A 17,834-nucleotide genomic window follows, 5' to 3' on the forward strand; every position below is an offset into this window, starting at 1 on the left:
CTCTGGAGCTCAAGCTTACCACGAGACATGTGTTTGCGGTTGTTGCGTCTGGTTCGCCAGGGACTACCACCGGGAATTCCATTGAGATCCGTGAATTAATACATTCGAGCCATGGAACTACTTGCACAGGAAAAGGAGTACAGATTGGGTCAATGATATGAACCAGTGGCTATCCAACGAGGTATACTAGTAGTACCTGTGGGGTATTCCCCGCTCAAAGGGGAAACAAGCTTAATCATTCCACTTTATCTGATGGACCAGGGTCCGCAGTTGGTCTAGACGAAGGTCCATTACACTTCTCGTCCACGGTTCTCGCTCGGACTCGACGGGTGTCGCTTGCACACTTCCGAGGATGACCATTTGATTCTAGGTCTTCGTTATTCCTCCAACGAGCTCAGAACTGTCGTCCAAGTCTATATGGGCTACAAACAACAGTTGCCTCAGATTACCTGGCATCTAAATGCTCTTGGACAGAGACAATCACCATAGCATGCCCACCCAAGAAATGACACCCACCTCCTCTCACTGGACAAGGTGAACTTCTCCCGTTTCCAAAGTCACCTTTTCCGGTCCTGCTTTCCGGGCCAGTACTTGCAGGTTGCCATCCGTAGGCATTGCCTCATGACACCTAACTCGTGGGCATAAGTTCCGATTGCCTTTGCCAGCGACCAATCAATTGGCCTTAGCGGAGCCAAAGGTTACATACAGTTAAGGAGGGAGTGTTTCTCTGCGGTTGTTATCTTGGAGCCTCTAGTTTGCACGCTAAGCTTTTTGAATCACAGACAACGTCATTCATCATGAGTATCAACAGAGCTAAAACATCGAATACTAGACCAGAAATAGCCAAGGCATAGATAGAGTTCAAGATTTATCTACCCCCCCCCCCCCCCCCCCATCCATCCATCCCGTCCCCCGAAATACCATTGACGCCTCTAAAAAACAAAGCACGCACAGGATCCAGTAAAAAACCATAAAAAGCTCACGCCATCACTTCACCAGCGCCGACCATACACCGAGTCCTCAGTTTTCGGCCGATTGGATGGTTGCGGACGACTCCGGTCGCGTGAATCCGATCGAGCTAAAGACTGCGGCGCAGGCCCAGTGTCATCGCCCGAGCTCAAAAGTCGAGTGGGCTGCTTGAAATCCAAGGTACCCTGTTTGTCCTGGAATTTGTGCTCGGCGTCGCGGCCGAAGAGGGCCATCATGTCGCGCATAGTCAATTTGCCGGCGGCGGACTTGCCCTCGATGGTCATGTTGGCTAGCTCGCGCTTGCGATCTTGGAGATCGACAATACGCTCTTCAACGGTGCCCTTGATGATCATTCGGTAGATCTTTACATCGACTGTCTGGTTGAGGCGGTGGACACGGTCGATAGCTTGCTCTTCAACGAACTGTGTGGAGAAATTAGCGAATGCAAAATTCGAGATTCAACGTAGTTAACTTACGGGATTCCAGAATGGCTCCAGAATGACCACACGACTGGCGGCAGTCAGGTTAAGTCCCAGAGCACCTGCGCGAAGACTGCAAAGCAGGACGCGGGTGCCACTGTTGTTGCGAAGCTTGTTGAGACTGGCCTCACGCAGGTCATTTCTCATCTGACCATCGTAACGGGCAAAGCCAATGTTGGCACGCTTGAGGAAGGGTTCAACCTTGTCAAGCATGGAAGTGAAGACGGAAAAGACGATAAACTTGTAATCACCCGACTCCTTGTGGAGGAGCTTCATGAGGTGGCGAATCTTGGTCGAAGGCAATTCTCCATTTTCACCCTCGGGGTTCTCATAGATATCCTCTTCTGCTTCAGACTCGGACTCGTCCTCAGAGCTATCCAGAATGATTGGTCGGGCCCTGTGCTTGCCGGAGGGAGAGTCGATCACATCATCGTCAGACTCCGAATCATCGGAGCCAATCCATTCACCGCCGCCTTCAGCATCTTCGTCCTCATCTTCATCATCGCTGTCAAGGACGACTCTGCGGTTCTTTCGGGAACGAGCTGACTCGGCGGGCTTCTTCTCCTTGTGGGTCTTCTTCGACTTGTGCTTCTTCTTATCCTTCTTCATGAAGTCGGTGTTCAAATCGGCTTCACAGTCACTGCAGCGAGTGACCCCCTTCGATGTATCGGCCTGGTTGAGATCCCTCTGGCATACATCGCACTTCTTCGTCACGACACTGAGTGCACCGAAGAGGTCGGCAACGTCGTCGAGATCGTTGCTCGATTTGGACTGCGATGATTGGCTCCCACTGCTGCCATTTTGCAAGAGAACGTCCTTGTCGATAGCCAAGTCACTCTTGACCAGATCGGGGTGGTTACAGGATTGGCGAAGGCGCAACAGCAGTGTCAAAGCACCAGCATAGTCGACCTTAGAACCACCCATCATTTCATCAAGTCTGTTCTCAGTACGCTGTTCCAGGCGCTGATAGAAGTTCATCTCCCCCTCCATGAAATCGGCATCTACCCTAATAACCTCACGCTTGACAATTTTGAAACCGTTGGATGACTTCTTTTCCTTGCCATCCGCGTCCAATGCGGACTCGCCAGGCTTTGGTTTGTCATTTTCCTTCAGCACGTCCTTGGTGCGGCGCTTCATGAAGGCCTTCAGATAGACCTGTAGACGTTGAATAGCCAATCCACCGCGGCCATTGGCTAGAGGACGGCTGATCTGGTCACGCCAGGTAGCAAGATCGTTGAACGGCTTGATTCGAAGGAACTTGATTAAACTCTGCAATTCATCCAGGTTGTTTTGCATCGGGGTTCCGGTCAAGCACCAACGGTACTTGGCGTCCAAGGCGCAAGCTGCCTGCGTAGCCTTGGCATTTCGGTTCTTGATAGTGTGGGCCTCATCGAGAATGATGCGGTACCAATAGTTCGCAAACACGCCAGACTTCTTGGCCTTGTCGGCGGCAGCGGTTCCAGACTCCGAGGTCAGTGTTCCATAGGTCGTGATAACCACGTCGTAGGTGTGAAGATCCTTAGCGGTCTTCGCGCGGTTGGCTCCATGATATAAGCAAACACTAAGCTTGTGGGTCTTCTCGACCTTGTCGTCAATCTCGGCTTCCCATTGTTTGATGAGTGCAAGGGGAGCGACAACCAGAGTGCTCTTGGAAAGCTTGGAGGCTGGGGGTGCCTCCTCCTCGTCGTCGTCCTTCTTCTCGGTTTCCTTCTTCTCGGGTTTGTCGATGTTCTCGCTGTGTTCGTTCTCGGGCTTGCGGTTTCGGAGGATCAAAGCAATTGCTTGAACGGTCTTTCCTAGACCCATGTCGTCGGCAAGGATACCACCCTTCGGGAAGATTCCCTTGGTGGTGCGCTGTCCCGTCTCCTTGTCGCACATCCACTTAACTCCTTCGATCTGGTGAGGCAAGAGGGTGACTTTCAAGCCTTCCACAGTTCCGTCATCGTCTTCTTCCTCTTCCTCTTCGTCCTCTTCTTCATCCTCCTCAGCCTCGCCCTCCTCGGCAGCAATGCTCTTGTCTTCATCCGCTTTGGACTTGCCCTCGGCTGCCACGGCTGTCTTCTCAGAGTCTGCTTCGGGGTCCAGCGGCTTCGGGTCGTTGACAGTAACGCTCTCGAGTTGAGCAGCCAAATCGTCGAGGCCATCAACCTCGGCCTTCTTAACCGCTTTAGCAGATTCTCCCTGTTCGTCCTTCTTTGACTGGTTCTTCTTCTTCTTGCCCTTCTTCTTGCTCTTGGTCTTTTGACGAGATTGTTCCTCCTCATCCTCGAACGCACCCTCTAGCAGCGCTTTAATGTTTTCAGTCGCCTTTTCAGAATCAACATAGCCGTGCACATCCATGGCACCAAAGCTTGTTGGGACGGTTTGAAAGTCTTTGAAAGAGCCCGAATCATGCTGAGTTAAATCAATGAATGCCTGAAGATTCTTCGATGCGTTCGAGGGCTTAGGTGCCGTTCCCTTCGACATGAAGAGGGCCCTCGGAGCTCGAGGCGTTGTCCAATCCGTATTCTCGGGGCGTTTTATGGGGGTTGCACCGGTGCCATATCCCGGTCGATGGTCGTTGTAACCGGAGGGTCGGACGGCCTTGAAAGGATCAAAGGGACCACGCTTGGCTGGCGTGGACGCGACCATGGGGGTCCGTTGGGTCGAGGGAGCGCCATATCGTTGCTGACTATATTGCTGACCATATTGCTGACCATATTGCTGAGACTGGGCTCGAGGCTGGTCACGGTGGTGCTCTGCCCGGGGACGGTTCGCTTTAGGGATATTGAAGAGGTGGTTCGATTCGCTCGATCTGTTCGGCTGAGAGGGTTGGGTTGGTTGAGTAGGCCGATACTGAGGTTGACCCATGGGCGAAGATTTGCCAAACTCGGGCTGCTGAGACACCGATGGACGATGCTGCTCATTCGGCCTCCCCGGAGTGAGGGGCTCTTTCGGTGCGTTGCTTTCTCTGGCCATAGTTGTAAGTCGGGTCTAATCGAAGACCTTAAATTTCAGTGCAAGGTCGAGTTATATTTGAGAGATCGAGGGTGCGGCGGCGCGTTTTCTGCTGATGAGCGGCGAGATGCGACTTTACTGTACGTGTCTGGTGAGTGTTAGCTTGAATCTGCTTGTTTGGCCTGATCGATGACGATCCCTCTCCGTATTCTGGAGAACACACTCGCCCGAGGGGGAAATCGAGAGCCGAAGAAAGCAAAGAAATAGATAAAAGCAAGAGCAAATGCTTATGCAGCTTCGACTCACCTCAGATCATAACATGTCGGTCGGAAATGGTTGGCGAGAGGAGTGGGGGAGGGGAGAGAAAGAAACGCGGATTTGACTATCGGCGACGTTATCGATAATCGCTTTTTTGTTTTGGGCAAAAGGCGGGCTGGATTCCCCAGCAACGCTGGTGGCCTGAGGCATCAGGTATCCATCGTGCTTTTGTTAGGGGTTGGGCAACGTTTAGTTACATTTACTTCTTAGTCAGTTGTTTAATTACATCTTAAATGTGTTGGTAAGGTTGACCTTCTGCTTAACAGTTGCAGGTAGAATGCTTTAGAGTGGCGACTGTTGCTGGATGGGAGCCACATCAATTGGATATATATTCTTCCTTACCGTCAACTTTCTATATATTCATGTCATGCCATTATCTAGGATTTACCATGTCTCCAAAACTCATCAAACCTCTCCAATAACGCTCTTCAAAATCTCCGGTACGATAACGCTTGCATCACCCTGGAAAAACCAGTCACACGTCCCCCGCCCACGATTAGGCATGTCCTTCTCCATATTAACAACCACGACCTTCGCCCCATGCTCGCGGGCCACATCAACATACAACGCCGCCGGATACACGCTCGAGCTCGTGCCGATCACCAATATGAGGTCGACGGGAGCAGATTCGATCCAACTGTCAACGTTCTTGATAGTATCGGTGGGAAGAGCCTCGCCAAACCAGACGACGCCTGGCCGTAACAGGCCCTTGCACTTGGGGCACTGAGGCAGGTCTGCTGGAGCCAACTTGGGAATCGGATTACTTGCGTCGGAGATGTCGACTTCCTTTGCCTTGACGGTCTCTTCTAGAGCCTCGTGGAGTGACTTGGATGCTTCTTCGCCCGTCTTGTCTGTTTCTGATGGAGTCGGTGATGAAGATTGCATGGGGATATCCAAGGCAGGGACGATTGGGTCTGTGAAATCATTTTCGCGAGTGTAGTTGCAGTAAAATGAGGTGCATTTGATGTTGAATAGAGACCCGTGAAGCAGATTCAACTGCTCCGAGGGGTGCTGCGCTCGTTGCGAGAGGCCTGAAACATTTGATTGTTAGCATAAATAGATATTTCCAATCGTCAATGCCTTCAAGAGAGAGATGAAAAGTGATATATACCATCGACATTCTGAGATAGAGTGATAAAATCCTTGTTCCTTCGAGCCAGCTCCGCTAGCGCGTAATGGGCTTTGTTCGGCTGTGCCTGCAAGGCCATATGCCTCCGATAGCTGTAGAACTGCCAGACCAACCCCGGGTGGTCTTCAAAAGCCTCTGGAGTTGCTAGAGAAGTCGCATCATATTGGCGCCACAGTCCTCCAGCACCACGAAACGTGGGGAGCCCCGAAGCCGCGGAAATGCCCGCTCCTAGAAGAGCGAGGATTCGCCGGCAGCCTTTCAAGTACTCGGTGAATGATTGGATGTCTGTTGAGGGAGCGATGACTCTATTGGCTTTAGAGGCCATAGTCGTGATTTGTGCGGACGTGGAGTAGGTATCGAGTACGAACAAGGTTGAATTTAGTTTATCGAGAATGAGGTTAAGTTCCGTTGGAGCTCATGACGTGGGGCTCATCAGCGCGGATCGTTTTGTTTTTGCGGGGGCTTTGGGAAGACTTTCCAAGCCCCGCACTCGACCGAACCTCCAATCGTAAGCTACACTATCTCCCTTGATCGATGTATTTACTAATCTTTGAGGATACTCTATTTGAGAAATACAGGAAATTGATCGGGGATGCTGATATATCCTCCAAACTAAATGCCTATTCGCTCCTAAGGTCTGTGGTTACGTTCGAGTAGATAGCATGGATACTGGGAAGTAGATCATAAAAAAAGCGCATGTCATAAGTATGAATCCAGAACATTGACCACGGTGAAGGCCATTCAGTGCTGCTCCTCGGCAGGAAGAGTCACTTTGATCGCGGACTCTGCTAACGCCCGGTTCTCCGCGTTCTTCTTAGCAATAAACGAGGTGATGTGCTCCGGAACCTCGCCTAGCTTGCCATCACCGCTAGGAACGGGCTGTCCAAACGTCTCCCAGACGGGGACTACACCCGTCCAGATACGATTCGTAATCTCCTCGTTGCCATAGTCTTTTCGCTCATCCGAGACACCGCCATCACGGATCTTGCCACTGCCATCCACGATCTTGACCTTCAGAATGACCGTTGATTGCATCTCTGCACGGTCTGGAGGTACACGAGAGTTATCCCAGCGGTCGGTAAGGACGGAGTTGGTGATGAGCTTCATAGCCCACAGCTTCTCCTCCTCGTCGGTGACCAACTTCGCATATCCGTGTAGGATGGCCGAGCGGTAGTTGTAGCTGTGCGAGTTGGGGGTAAGAGACAGAATCAGGCCGTCGACTTTGCTGGTAGCCACGCAGATGGGCAGGCCTTCATCCTCGCAGTTACGGGCCAAATTCATGATGCGCGAGCTGACGTAGCCGTGGAGGTAGCAGTCCAGTGGCTCGTCAATACTCGCAGACGGGAACTCGTAGGATCCCATCTGGCCGATCATAGGAAGGATGGCCGGGAAAGGGTCCTCGGGCCCTGGATTGAAGGAGACATGAAGGACCTGAGAGCCGTTGATGATGGAGTGAATAGGCCCCAGGTCATAGGTGGCTGTTGGCACATTGTCAGTTCACTTAACCAATGAATAACGTATATAGACATTGAATAAAACAAACCGCGATGCTTATATCTGTTGGCGGTATTGGATACCCGCTTGGGATAGGTAAGTGTTCGTCCCATGGTAAATGTTCTTGTACGAGAAAACAAAGTAATGGAGGATGAGGGAGTCAGCATCAAACGGAAATAGGCTTCAATATATAGTCCGGCAGCTCGTAACTGATGATAAGGTCGCTTCGTGACACGCTTCTTGGTACCCTAACGAGAAGGCCTATCCGTGTCGGCGTTCCCCGCGATGAACGATTGGCTGCTAGGGCGATTCCTAGACTCGGTAGGAGTTGCGCCATGAGTCAACGTGGACGATGCAGCGGTGATTAGTTATTGACTCAGACAGGGGTATTATCTCGTCCGAGAACATGCAGCCTGATAGAATTATCAATTGTAACCTAGTCAATTGTAAATTGATATTCGTGATCAAGAATGACAGATGTTACAGCATGGGGAAGTAAATCCAACGAGGATGCGAAACCCAGACGAGGTGATTGGCTCTCACCGCCGACTCGGTCCCAGTCACCATACAAGCCAACCTTTCGCGATATCTCCGGATAACATCCAATCGGTTGGTCGAGTCCTCAATATCACCGTCGTTGACCCTCTTGTTCGAAGCATGGCAGCATGCAGATCGCTCGCGAGGCAATGCGCTCTCCAGCTGCGCCCTTCGCTCCGTTCCTTTGCCCGCCCGACGCGCCATTGCCTTGCGCCTGGTAAAACGCCGCTCCGCAGGGCGTATGCAACCTCCGACGCCGCCGCGGAGCTTCAATTCGGCCAGCCCTTGCACGAGACACATCCCCACCTCCTCAGTCCCGGAGAACGTACGTGACCGTGATTAATTGCGCGCAAGAGTAACCTAATCAAGTCGAACTAATATGATCGCGACCTAGTCACCCCTGGCATTACGGCTCTCGAATATGCCCAGCGTCGGTCACGACTTGCCAACAAGCTTCCTAAGGGAGCTGTCGCCGTACTTGCAGCGTCGGAGGTGAACTATCGGGCTTCAGGGATCTTCCACGAATATAGACAAGAAACGAATTTCTTCTACTTGACCGGTAAGAGTGGAATTGCAGACATCAGACGGGTTCCCGGCTAATCTTTACTTGCTCTTCTCTTCCAGGCTTCAACGAACCGAATGCTCTGGCAGTGATCGCAAACGATGGATCCGGCGACAACCATATCTTCCACCTCTATGTGCGCGAAAAGGATCCCAAGGCGGAGCTTTGGGATGGGGCTCGGTCTGGCACGCAAGCTGCCGTGGACGTCTTCAATGCGGACGAGGTAGGTACTCTCCCCTTGGAGACAGTCGAAGCAGTATGAATAACCAACCGGAGAACACAGACAGGAAATATCGAACAAATTGGTGACATCTTGCCCAAGATCATCACTGGCGCTACCGAAGTCTACTCCGACATTCCCACATTCAATGGATCGAGATCTTCGCTCCACCGATACCTCTACGGCCCTACTGTCGCATCGGAGAAGTTGAAGAAGATTGTTGACCACCGGAAAGTCAAACCATTGAAGCCGTTGCTCAATGAAATGCGGGTCTTCAAGAGCGAGAACGAGGTTGTACACTTGCGTCTACTTGGACAGGCATCCGGAAGAGCATTCACCGATTCGATGCGCAAGACCTTTGAGACCGAGAAGGAGTTGTCCTCGTTCCTCGAGTACCAGTTCAAGGTCAATGGCTGCGATGGTAGCGCCTTTGTTCCCGTTGTGGCGGGTGGAAACGTAAGCACTCTGCCTCCCCAAGGTCAAATTACCCAAACTGACAGTAATAGCACGCCTTGAGCATTCATTACACAAGGAACGATGATGTCCTACGGTACGTACGGAGACTTCAAGTGCTGCGGAATTTCGCTTACGAGATAATTCAGGGACGGAGACTTGGTGCTGGTAGACGGCGGTGGTGTAAGTTTTACTGCCTCGATGTTGATTTTGGTTCAATGACTTACAGAGTACTAGGAGCATGGAAGCTACATTTCGGATATCACTCGCACCTGGCCTGTGAATGGCAAATTCACGGACCCCCAGCGGGATCTGTACAACGCCGTCCTCAATGTGCACCGGACTTGTCTGTCCCTGTGCCGCGAGAGCTCCAAACTCTCTCTAGACAAGCTGCACGGTGTCGCCGAGAATGGGTTGAGAGACCAGCTGAAGCAGCTCGGATTCGATCTTTCTGGAAACGTACGAGCCCTGTTTCGTTATGTATGAGATCATTGCTAACTTGCATAGGCCATGAGCGTCCTATTCCCACACCACCTGGGCCATTATATTGGCCTGGATGTACATGACTGCCCTGGATATTCCCGAGGATATGACCTCAAGGCAGGCAACTGTATTACTATCGAACCGTACGTCGACGCACTCCTCTCGTTTAATCTCAAACAAATAAACTGACTCATTCTAGTGGTATCTACGTCCCTGATGATGAACGGTGGCCGGCGCATTTCCGAGGCATCGGTATTCGAATTGAAGACAGCGTGTGCGTGGGTGATGATCATCCCATCGTATTGACTCCTGAAGCTGTCAAAGAGGTAAGCCGCCTGCGATTCCCTGCTTGACGATGCATTGACCATTTGTTTAGGTTGCCGATATTGAGGCTCTGCGAAGTTAGAAAGGCCATCTTGTATTTATAGTATTCTTCAGATACCCTCCAAAAACCAATGTACAATACACGCATCCACGCCAGCCATTCTTTCATTTTATTTCACGTAACATGGGGGCTGTTTTTGAGTGATTTTTAGGCTTAGTGGGCAATTCGCGGTGGCTGGTCGGGGAGGTTGGGGGTAAACATCTGAAGTTACGGTACAAAAAGGTATAGATATGGAGCCAAGGGGAAAAATGAGACCTGGGCCTAGATACCAGAGGTAACGATCGGGTCCGATCGAAAGTATGAATGAAATTCAAGCCCCCGGAGAAAAGGGCGCGCCCGTCGAGGAGGAATGTAATTGTTGATGTTCATGCTTCGCGCGACGCCGTTGGTTGTCCGGCGCACGCCCAAAACAAACTTGAACGGGCTCCACACCCACACGACTTTGCCCTTTCGACTTGATCTTCCCTCCTTACCCCAACTCCCACTCACTCCCCCCATTCACCCTCCTCCACTCATCGTCCGAACCTGGAGGGTTTGAATTGTCTCGACCTCTTTAGTGCCCCTTTTGCTCTCTTCTGTATGACCATGATCCCTCTGTGACCTCGTTCGAGCCCTGCAAGACGTGTAGCACGTCGCGTGCTCGACCTCGAATACCCCTCCTCTAGGATCGTTCTTTGTCCTCATACACCCGAGCTTCCTACGCGTTCAACCTTGAGGAATTGATCACACATGGCTGCTGTGTTCGTGCCGCCGTCTCCTCAAACCTCCCTGAACATGTCGACTCGCCGCCCGCTCGCCAACGTGCCGAATGCTACCAACTCTCCTCACCGGGCTGGGCTCGTGCCAGCCAAACGAGCAAGATCCGGTCAAATCGAGATTCCCTTTGGTCAGCCACCGCCAAAGAAAGTGGTGATGGACGCCGTGGAACAAGACCGAAGCCGACTCATTGTACACCAAGGCACCGAGTCCAAATTGTTTGCGCGTCGCAGCAACAACGCAAACCCTAGCGCGTTTGAAAAGAAGCTGGTAGCTGCAAAGGAAAAGGAGAGAATGCCTCAACAGAAGGGTTCTAGAACTGAGAAGCCCTCGGCGGATACTATGGACACGATTCGACAATGGCAGCGCCACTACCGCAAGGCGTTCCCCCAATTTGTCTTTTACTTTGACAGTATCCCCGAGGATGTTCGCCGCAAATTCTCGCGCCAAGTTGTTGCCCTTGGAGCTGTAAGTTCATCTGCTTCGATCTCGTCATGCTTTGTTTTGCATTTCGTCAATCGACGTGTTCGTTCGAGCATTGGCGTTTGCTTTTGGTCCTTTTTACTAAATATCAAATCCCCCACTAGTGTGAGGAGAAATTCTTCTCTCGTCTCGTTACCCATGTCGTTACTTCACGTCCCATTCCCCCGGAAGCTACGGCTACCACGAATCCGACTGAAGAATCCACCACCGGGGCAGACGGAGCCAATGGCGACAACATGCAGACTGTGAACCCGTCTCTTCTGGAGAAGAATGCAGACTCCCACTTACACGTCTCGCTAAAGACTGAAGCTCGTCGTGATCAAGGAAGCATGGATGTCTTGCAGAGAGCCCGCCAGATGGGTATGAAAATTTGGGCCCTGGAAAAGTTGCAGCGTATGATCACCACGATCAATGACAATGATATTGGTGGCCAAAATGAGAGTGCTTCTCGAAGCAAGAATGTCGGTGGCAATACAGCCCATGGTCGGGGCGAAAACGACCTCTCCCGCGTCCTTCGACAAGAACTCCTCAATGGACCATCTGATCGTGATCCATTCGCGTCAATGGAGATGGTGATGTTCAAGGGACCCTTTATCTATATTCACGACATGAATGAGAAGACCAAGCCGGTCATGGTGCGAGAATACGCCCGGGTAAACAAACGTCAGGACGGTGCCTGGCCCCAATTCCGAAGTGCGCCTCTAGGCAAGTGCCCATTCATTGACGAACCACCAAGCCGGAAGGAATATGACCGACACCGGATACGCCAAGCTCAAAAAGAGAAGAAGGCGGCCATCCAAAAGGCAGAGGACTCTCGGAGCAAGCCCTCCACGACTGTCCCTACAGAGCGGGCTGTTGAGAATAAACTCGTTACGGATCTCTCAAAACCCAAGCGCACAGAAGATCAGCCTACTGCAAACCCTGTGGATGTCTTTGCCAAGCCACTCTTCGAAGATGGGCATGAACGCAAGAGCTCAGAAAGCTTGATTCCTCCCCATTTCCCTCGCACTGGCCCATTCTATACAGGACGTGAGCCTGCTGCATCAGGCGTACAGCCATCCAATGTCACTTCCGCCATCCGCTCCCAGATGATCTCATCTACCGCGGCCGCACCAGGTGCTAAAGCAGGATTGAGCAAAGAAGTACACGGACTGAAGAGGAAAGTTCTTGAGAAAGGCACTGGCAACATCGTGGCTGGATCGATGGCTGCCCCCCAACGTCCTAGCACTGGATCTGCCTCGTTCTCTTCTAAGCAGACCGATTCTCACAAAACGGCGGTTCCTGAGAAGAATGGCCTTGGAGATGCTCACCAAATGGAGGGAGCTGGAACCAAGAGGCGACGGTATGAACACAATGATACCCAACCACAAAAACCCGAACGAAAAAGAGACCCGAAGCCTGGCTATTGCGAGAACTGCAGGGACAAGTTCGATGACTTTGAAGAGGTAAGTCACATCCGACATTTGGACCGAGCCTTGAGGATCTCGAAAATACTGACAAACGAGTAGCACACCATGACGAGAAAGCACCGCCGGTTCGCCCAGAATGCGTCCAACTGGGGTGAACTTGACGCCCTTCTGTTCGAGATTCAACGACCTTTGAAGGAAGAATACGAATTTGACGAGTAATTTGTTGATGTTCTCGATTACCGCCACGATTCAACCTCAAAATTCCTTGGCCCCCGCCATAGCCATATTTGCATCCCGGTGCCTGTTGGATTCTCTGTTCCCCATTTTTGTCTCCTCTCGTCTTTTTTTCATTCTTATATCTGCTTTCTACTTATGATGCCTTGCCTCATGGTATTGACACACCATGGCTTGCATGACCATACCCGTGGCATCGACACATCTGCATATGGGGAGTTTCTTTTTTTCTTTTCACCTCGCATCAGCAGTACTGCGCAAACGACAGCATCCTGCCCGCACTGAGCTTGCAATTCTTTATCAACTTTAACTTCGTTGACGCAAGTTGTCCGCTCGTTCATTACTTCTTCTTTCTACCTTGTATTTCCTATCATCATTTTTTACTCTTGCATCAGCAGCCAAGGACATTTTTCAATAATGACTTCCTTTCTCTTTTCTTATTTTTCCGACAGCCACGCGATGAAGCCGGCCTCGTCTACCCATGATGTTCAATGTGGGCTGGGCAGGTCGGTGGCTTCAAATGTGGTATAAGTCATCAAGTCGATGACTGGGCATGTCTTGCCTTGAGGAGGGATCCGATCGCTTCGCATTGCATTGCGCTGCATCCTGTTACATGGTCTCATCTAGTTGTCTCCTTATGTTCGGGTCTTTCCATCTGGCGGAGTCTTTGTTTGTCTTTCAAAACGGGTGATTATACCCGGCGCAGGTGGCGGAGGTTCTCTCCGAATGTGCTTTTTGATACTCCAGCTTTACTCAGCTTCAATACGTATTGTTTCTATTAGACACTTCTTGTTCTTTCTGTATGGCGTCTGTAGGAAAGGTTTTCTGTAGCTGCCTTTGCCCTTTCCACCCTTCATTGAAAAGTCTTGATCCGGTTCTGTACTAGAGTAACCCTGGGGAAGCCTGAATTACGATAGCCTCATGGAAGTTAAACTAGATCGTTTTCACGAGGTTCCTTCAAGTCCAAACTCCTGTGGTACATGGATCTTCCACGGCCTCAACTACCAAATCTTCCACCAGTCAACACACCCAACCAGCCTCGCCCACTATACTTCGCCAAATCATACAACCCCTGCCATACCTCCCGATTAGGCTGCGTATCCGGAGTAAACCCATACTGAGCAATTTCTTCTTCATCCCACTCCCTCGGCTGGCTAATATAATCCCCATTTGACAATCTCTCAATCTCACACGTCCTCTTTGCCCCCGAATCTCGTAGAATCCGAATAACTTCCGGAAAACATCGATACGCCTCCGCTGCCCGCGTCGGTGGGCCTTGATTTGAATCGTAGACGAGCTTTGCTTCGAGTGCGTTCGCCCTGGCTGCACCTGCTTTGTAAGAGGCTAGGTGTTGGATATGCAGACGACGACTTATCTCGGCGGAGTGGAGGGCTTGGTCAAGGGCTGTCCACGGTGGAGATTTTGATGTGTCGGCCTTGTTGATGTGACTGACTAGGCCGACGGAGAGGAGGAGTTGCACTGTTAATGACTTTCCGCGACTTGCGGCCGCAATGAGGGTTTCGTGACTATTGGCGTTGGACAGATAGTGCTTTTTGTATGCCTGTTTTGTGTCCGAGCCCAATCGGAGGAGGAAGGTTTCAATGAGGTCGCAACTGGCTTGATCGGTAATAACGACATTATTGGCGATCGAATAGAAGATATCTCGCTCTCGGGCGTGAAGTATGAGCGGATCGGCGCCCTTTTCGAGTAGGAAGCGGCCTCGTCGTATCGGATCGAGATTTGTCTCCAAGGCTATGGAGAGCGGAATTTCTCCATGACGGGTTTTTGTGTTGATATCTACTGGCGTAGAGTTATTGAGTAGAATATCACATGCCTCCTCGAATTCATCCTCTGGATGATAGGTAGTTGCTAGCAGGTGGAGAGGGGTATCTTCTTGAAACCGGTTGCGGATGTCGATGTTTGGCATGGCATCGACTATCTTCTTGAGAGTGGGTAGGTAGGCCTCGGGGTAATCCAAACGGGGTCCTACGATAGACACCCAGGAATGAAGAATTGTATCTCCGGCTGATAGTATTGATTCCTTAAGATCAGCGCCTGCATTTAATAAGGCACATATCATACCGCCATCCCAGACTCCCAGATCGGCGGCGGCGGCGATAGGGGTTAAAGGAGGATACCCCTTGTCTTTGGCATTGATGTCTGCACCAGCCTCGATCAGGACTTGCACCAGATCAGTCATGTTTGTCAAATGTTGCTCCCACGGTCCGTGGCGGATCCAATAATGCCAGTGATAAGGTAGATAGCCGTGCCGGTCAGGGAAGTATTTGGTGATTGCATGCAGAGTGTTTCGTCCCATCGAATCGAGCAGAGTTCCGTCTGCACCGTGAGATATCAGATATCGGGCTATCTCAGGCTCTCCAAAGTAGGCCGTCAATGCAAGCGGTGTTGATGATGCATCTAATCCATGGTAGCACGCGTTTATGTTGGCCCCAAGGGAGAGAAGAGCGTCCATAGCTGCCATATTCCTGAAGAAACAGGCCCAGTGAAGAGGTGTGCCATGAGGAAGTTCAAATGGACTGAGCTGTTAGTCTCAGTACAAATAACTGGAAAGAAAAAGGCTTACTAGTGGAAGATCTGAATCTTTTCTGGGTATCCACCGCTGGTTTCCTTCACGACGGGAGTGATGACTGCATTGATATCAGCGCCTCCTTTGATCATGAGTTTTGCTATTCGATCAATGGAAGAATCCGGGACCATGAACAGCCAATGCAAAGGAGTAACGTTTTGTCGAGTCTTTGTGCATGCACTAGCACCACCATCAAGTAGAATCTCAATCACATCAGTATGACCGGCTTGGAAGGCTTTGTAAAGAGGTGTCTCGGCATCGTCATTTTCCACGTCCACTGCCACCTGAGCAGAATCTAGCAGTTCCTGAACCACGTCAGTCACCCCCAAAGCAGCGGCAGCATGGAGTATTGTATTTCCTTTGCGGTCGACCACGATGCCGTTGTTGGTTATCCATTCCAAGGCCTTGTCTGCCACCACAGCAGCCTTGATATCTTTTTTGGCTAGGAATGGGTCTGAGCAGAAACCACCCTGTCTCCTGAATTGATCTCTCGATTTCTCAATATCCTTTTGACTGTAGCGGGAATCCACGAAGAAATACCCTTCGGAGACAGCTTGCAACATCCATTTTTTCAACTCTTCTTCGCTGAACTCTAAAGGCTGATTATGCGCCTTCATGATTTGCGCATATATGGCTCGGGCAGGTGAAAACCCTGCCTTTGCTGCGTCACCCAGATAAGTCAGCATTCTGTCAAGATATGAAGGTTTCGCGCCAGTAATTGTCTGTGCAATTCCAAAGAGCACATTCCCTCCGAAGGGAGGAGCGTTGCCGTCTTTGCCGAGCAAATACTGTGCCTCAAGTTCACTTCGAATACTCTCATCAAGTCTGTACCAGAATAAAGGACCCTTATTGTAGATGGGATCAATGATGCCAACGTGTGTTCCTGCAGAGCTTGATTGGATTGATGCGAGCCTGAAATTACGCGTCAGTGACCAAGCAAAGCAGATCAGAGGAATGATTCAAATACCAAGATGCATAGGCAGGGCTGTCAATTTTCAGCAAACTTGGACTGGGAAGTTTTCTGTCTCTGGGATTCTCAGCGAGGAGACTCATAATTCCCTTGCGCAACTCCATACGCATATCTGAGGAAATGTCTTTTTGGCTGTTCAGAAACTTGGAAACCTGATCTGGGACTTTCTCAGGAGTCTTGTCTAGACTTGGTATCTGTCCATTTCCTGTGAATATAGACAAAAGCACCAAACCAAAACTGTATGCATCAAACTGGAACATCAGTTCCGGCGAGAACTGTCCAAACTTGGAAATGTCTCCGCTTATCAACTCGGGTGCAAGCCAGGCAGGCGTGCCCCGATAGTCGCTCAAGGAGAATTTTCCATCCGGAGCCTCTAGATCAACACAGACGCCAAAGTCGCTCAGCTTGGCTTGAAAAGGGACACTCTCACTTTGGCCGGCAAACACAAGCACGTTGTCTGGTTTAACATCTCCATGGACGATCTTGAGATGATGCAGCGCTTCCAAGCCATTTGCTATATCTAGCGCGAATTGGTATCTGACTTCTATTGACCTGCTCTCCGCGCTAAGGAAATCCCCTAAAGGCATAAGCGCTGCCTCCATAAACAGGACTGGCACGGCCAAATTTGCGTAAGGGAAGTCAAAGCCCCATGCCAGAAGGCTAGTAATGTTGGGATGTGCGCGCAGCACAGGATTGCAAAGAGATAGAATCTCTAGCTCTAGTGTCTTGAGTTGAAGGCGATAGTCATTGCTTGCTGCGAAGCGTTGCCCAGCCCTACTAGTAAGTGGAACATTGACGCGCTTGACAACCTCTCCTTGAAAGATTGGATCTTCGAAGACTGTAAACTGGGCGCCGGCGCCAATTTTGGTAGCTCGCGCGGAGAGATTTCCTGCTTTAAGGAGACGGGGACCATGAACTCCGGTCTGCGAGAGGATCGTGGTAAATTGGGAGAGAGTACTAAGGATAGGGGCTGACCCGTTGCGGGTTGCTGTGATGGCAGATTCTAAAGGGTCGACCCATGATGAATCTGAGTCCGATGAAAGATTGAGACTGTCAAGGTCGAGTTCTTCAATGTCGTTGGAGTTGGACCAGGCTTGTAGAGAAGGGGAGAGATTGTCCCCGTCGATAGAGTAATAGTTGTTGTCATCGTCGAGAGAGTTGAGAATATCGTCGTAGGAGTCTGACATTTCTTCCCCGCCAAAGCTCGTAAATTGAGGTACCAAAGTTAAGGAAGTCAACAGAAATAGCGTGATACTGGTGGGGCATCGTCAAGTTAAAGGCCTGAACAAATGCCCAGAAACCATCAGCCAATAAATGCAGAACAGCGAATAGTTGCCTTTTCCCACTTCGTATTTAGCGCTGACAGATTTAACGCCATGTTTGGGGGCCCATTGCGGGACCCCTCCGAAGACTTCTGAGTCTTTTGGAC

General features: G+C 50.8%; 6 protein-coding genes across 6 annotated transcripts; 2 read left to right on the forward strand and 4 right to left on the reverse strand.

Annotated features, from left to right (window-relative positions):
- Window positions 1-992: 992 nt before the first annotated feature.
- On the reverse strand, window positions 993-4,406 carry N7496_003013 (putative SNF2 family helicase/ATPase; the record flags this gene model as incomplete). The annotated part of the gene is made up of 2 exons (XM_056695944.1): window positions 993-1,391; window positions 1,446-4,406. 2 exons carry the CDS (start codon window positions 4,404-4,406, stop codon window positions 993-995), a joined length of 3,360 nt encoding a protein of 1,119 aa, XP_056558156.1.
- A 702-nt stretch (window positions 4,407-5,108) lies between these two features.
- N7496_003014 (SIR2 family NAD-dependent protein deacylase) lies at window positions 5,109-6,157 on the reverse strand (the record flags this gene model as incomplete). Its single annotated transcript, XM_056695945.1, has 2 exons — window positions 5,109-5,734; window positions 5,815-6,157. 2 exons carry the CDS (start codon window positions 6,155-6,157, stop codon window positions 5,109-5,111), a joined length of 969 nt encoding a protein of 322 aa, XP_056558157.1.
- Window positions 6,158-6,573: 416 nt separating this feature from the next.
- N7496_003015 (pyridoxamine 5'-phosphate oxidase family protein) lies at window positions 6,574-7,439 on the reverse strand (the record flags this gene model as incomplete). The annotated part of the gene is made up of 2 exons (XM_056695946.1): window positions 6,574-7,310; window positions 7,376-7,439. The coding sequence occupies 2 exons, from the start codon at window positions 7,437-7,439 to the stop codon at window positions 6,574-6,576; spliced, it is 801 nt and encodes a 266-aa protein (XP_056558158.1).
- Window positions 7,440-7,836: 397 nt separating this feature from the next.
- On the forward strand, window positions 7,837-9,987 carry N7496_003016 (aminopeptidase P family protein; the record flags this gene model as incomplete). The annotated part of the gene is made up of 10 exons (XM_056695947.1): window positions 7,837-8,188; window positions 8,258-8,422; window positions 8,488-8,648; window positions 8,709-9,101; window positions 9,152-9,195; window positions 9,248-9,281; window positions 9,336-9,557; window positions 9,606-9,724; window positions 9,781-9,907; window positions 9,958-9,987. The coding sequence occupies 10 exons, from the start codon at window positions 7,837-7,839 to the stop codon at window positions 9,985-9,987; spliced, it is 1,647 nt and encodes a 548-aa protein (XP_056558159.1).
- A 708-nt stretch (window positions 9,988-10,695) lies between these two features.
- N7496_003017 (protein serine/threonine kinase activating protein nimO) lies at window positions 10,696-12,833 on the forward strand (the record flags this gene model as incomplete). Its single annotated transcript, XM_056695948.1, has 3 exons — window positions 10,696-11,190; window positions 11,310-12,650; window positions 12,714-12,833. 3 exons carry the CDS (start codon window positions 10,696-10,698, stop codon window positions 12,831-12,833), a joined length of 1,956 nt encoding a protein of 651 aa, XP_056558160.1.
- A 1,012-nt stretch (window positions 12,834-13,845) lies between these two features.
- On the reverse strand, window positions 13,846-17,592 carry N7496_003018 (uncharacterized protein; the record flags this gene model as incomplete). The annotated part of the gene is made up of 3 exons (XM_056695949.1): window positions 13,846-15,385; window positions 15,433-16,347; window positions 16,403-17,592. The coding sequence occupies 3 exons, from the start codon at window positions 17,590-17,592 to the stop codon at window positions 13,846-13,848; spliced, it is 3,645 nt and encodes a 1,214-aa protein (XP_056558161.1).
- Between the last annotated feature and the right edge of the window lie 242 nt (window positions 17,593-17,834).

Source organism: Penicillium cataractarum (genome assembly GCF_028827025.1).
Source record: "Penicillium cataractarum strain IBT 29864 chromosome Unknown utg000002l, whole genome shotgun sequence".
NCBI classification, from domain to species: Eukaryota; Fungi; Ascomycota; class Eurotiomycetes; order Eurotiales; family Aspergillaceae; genus Penicillium; species Penicillium cataractarum.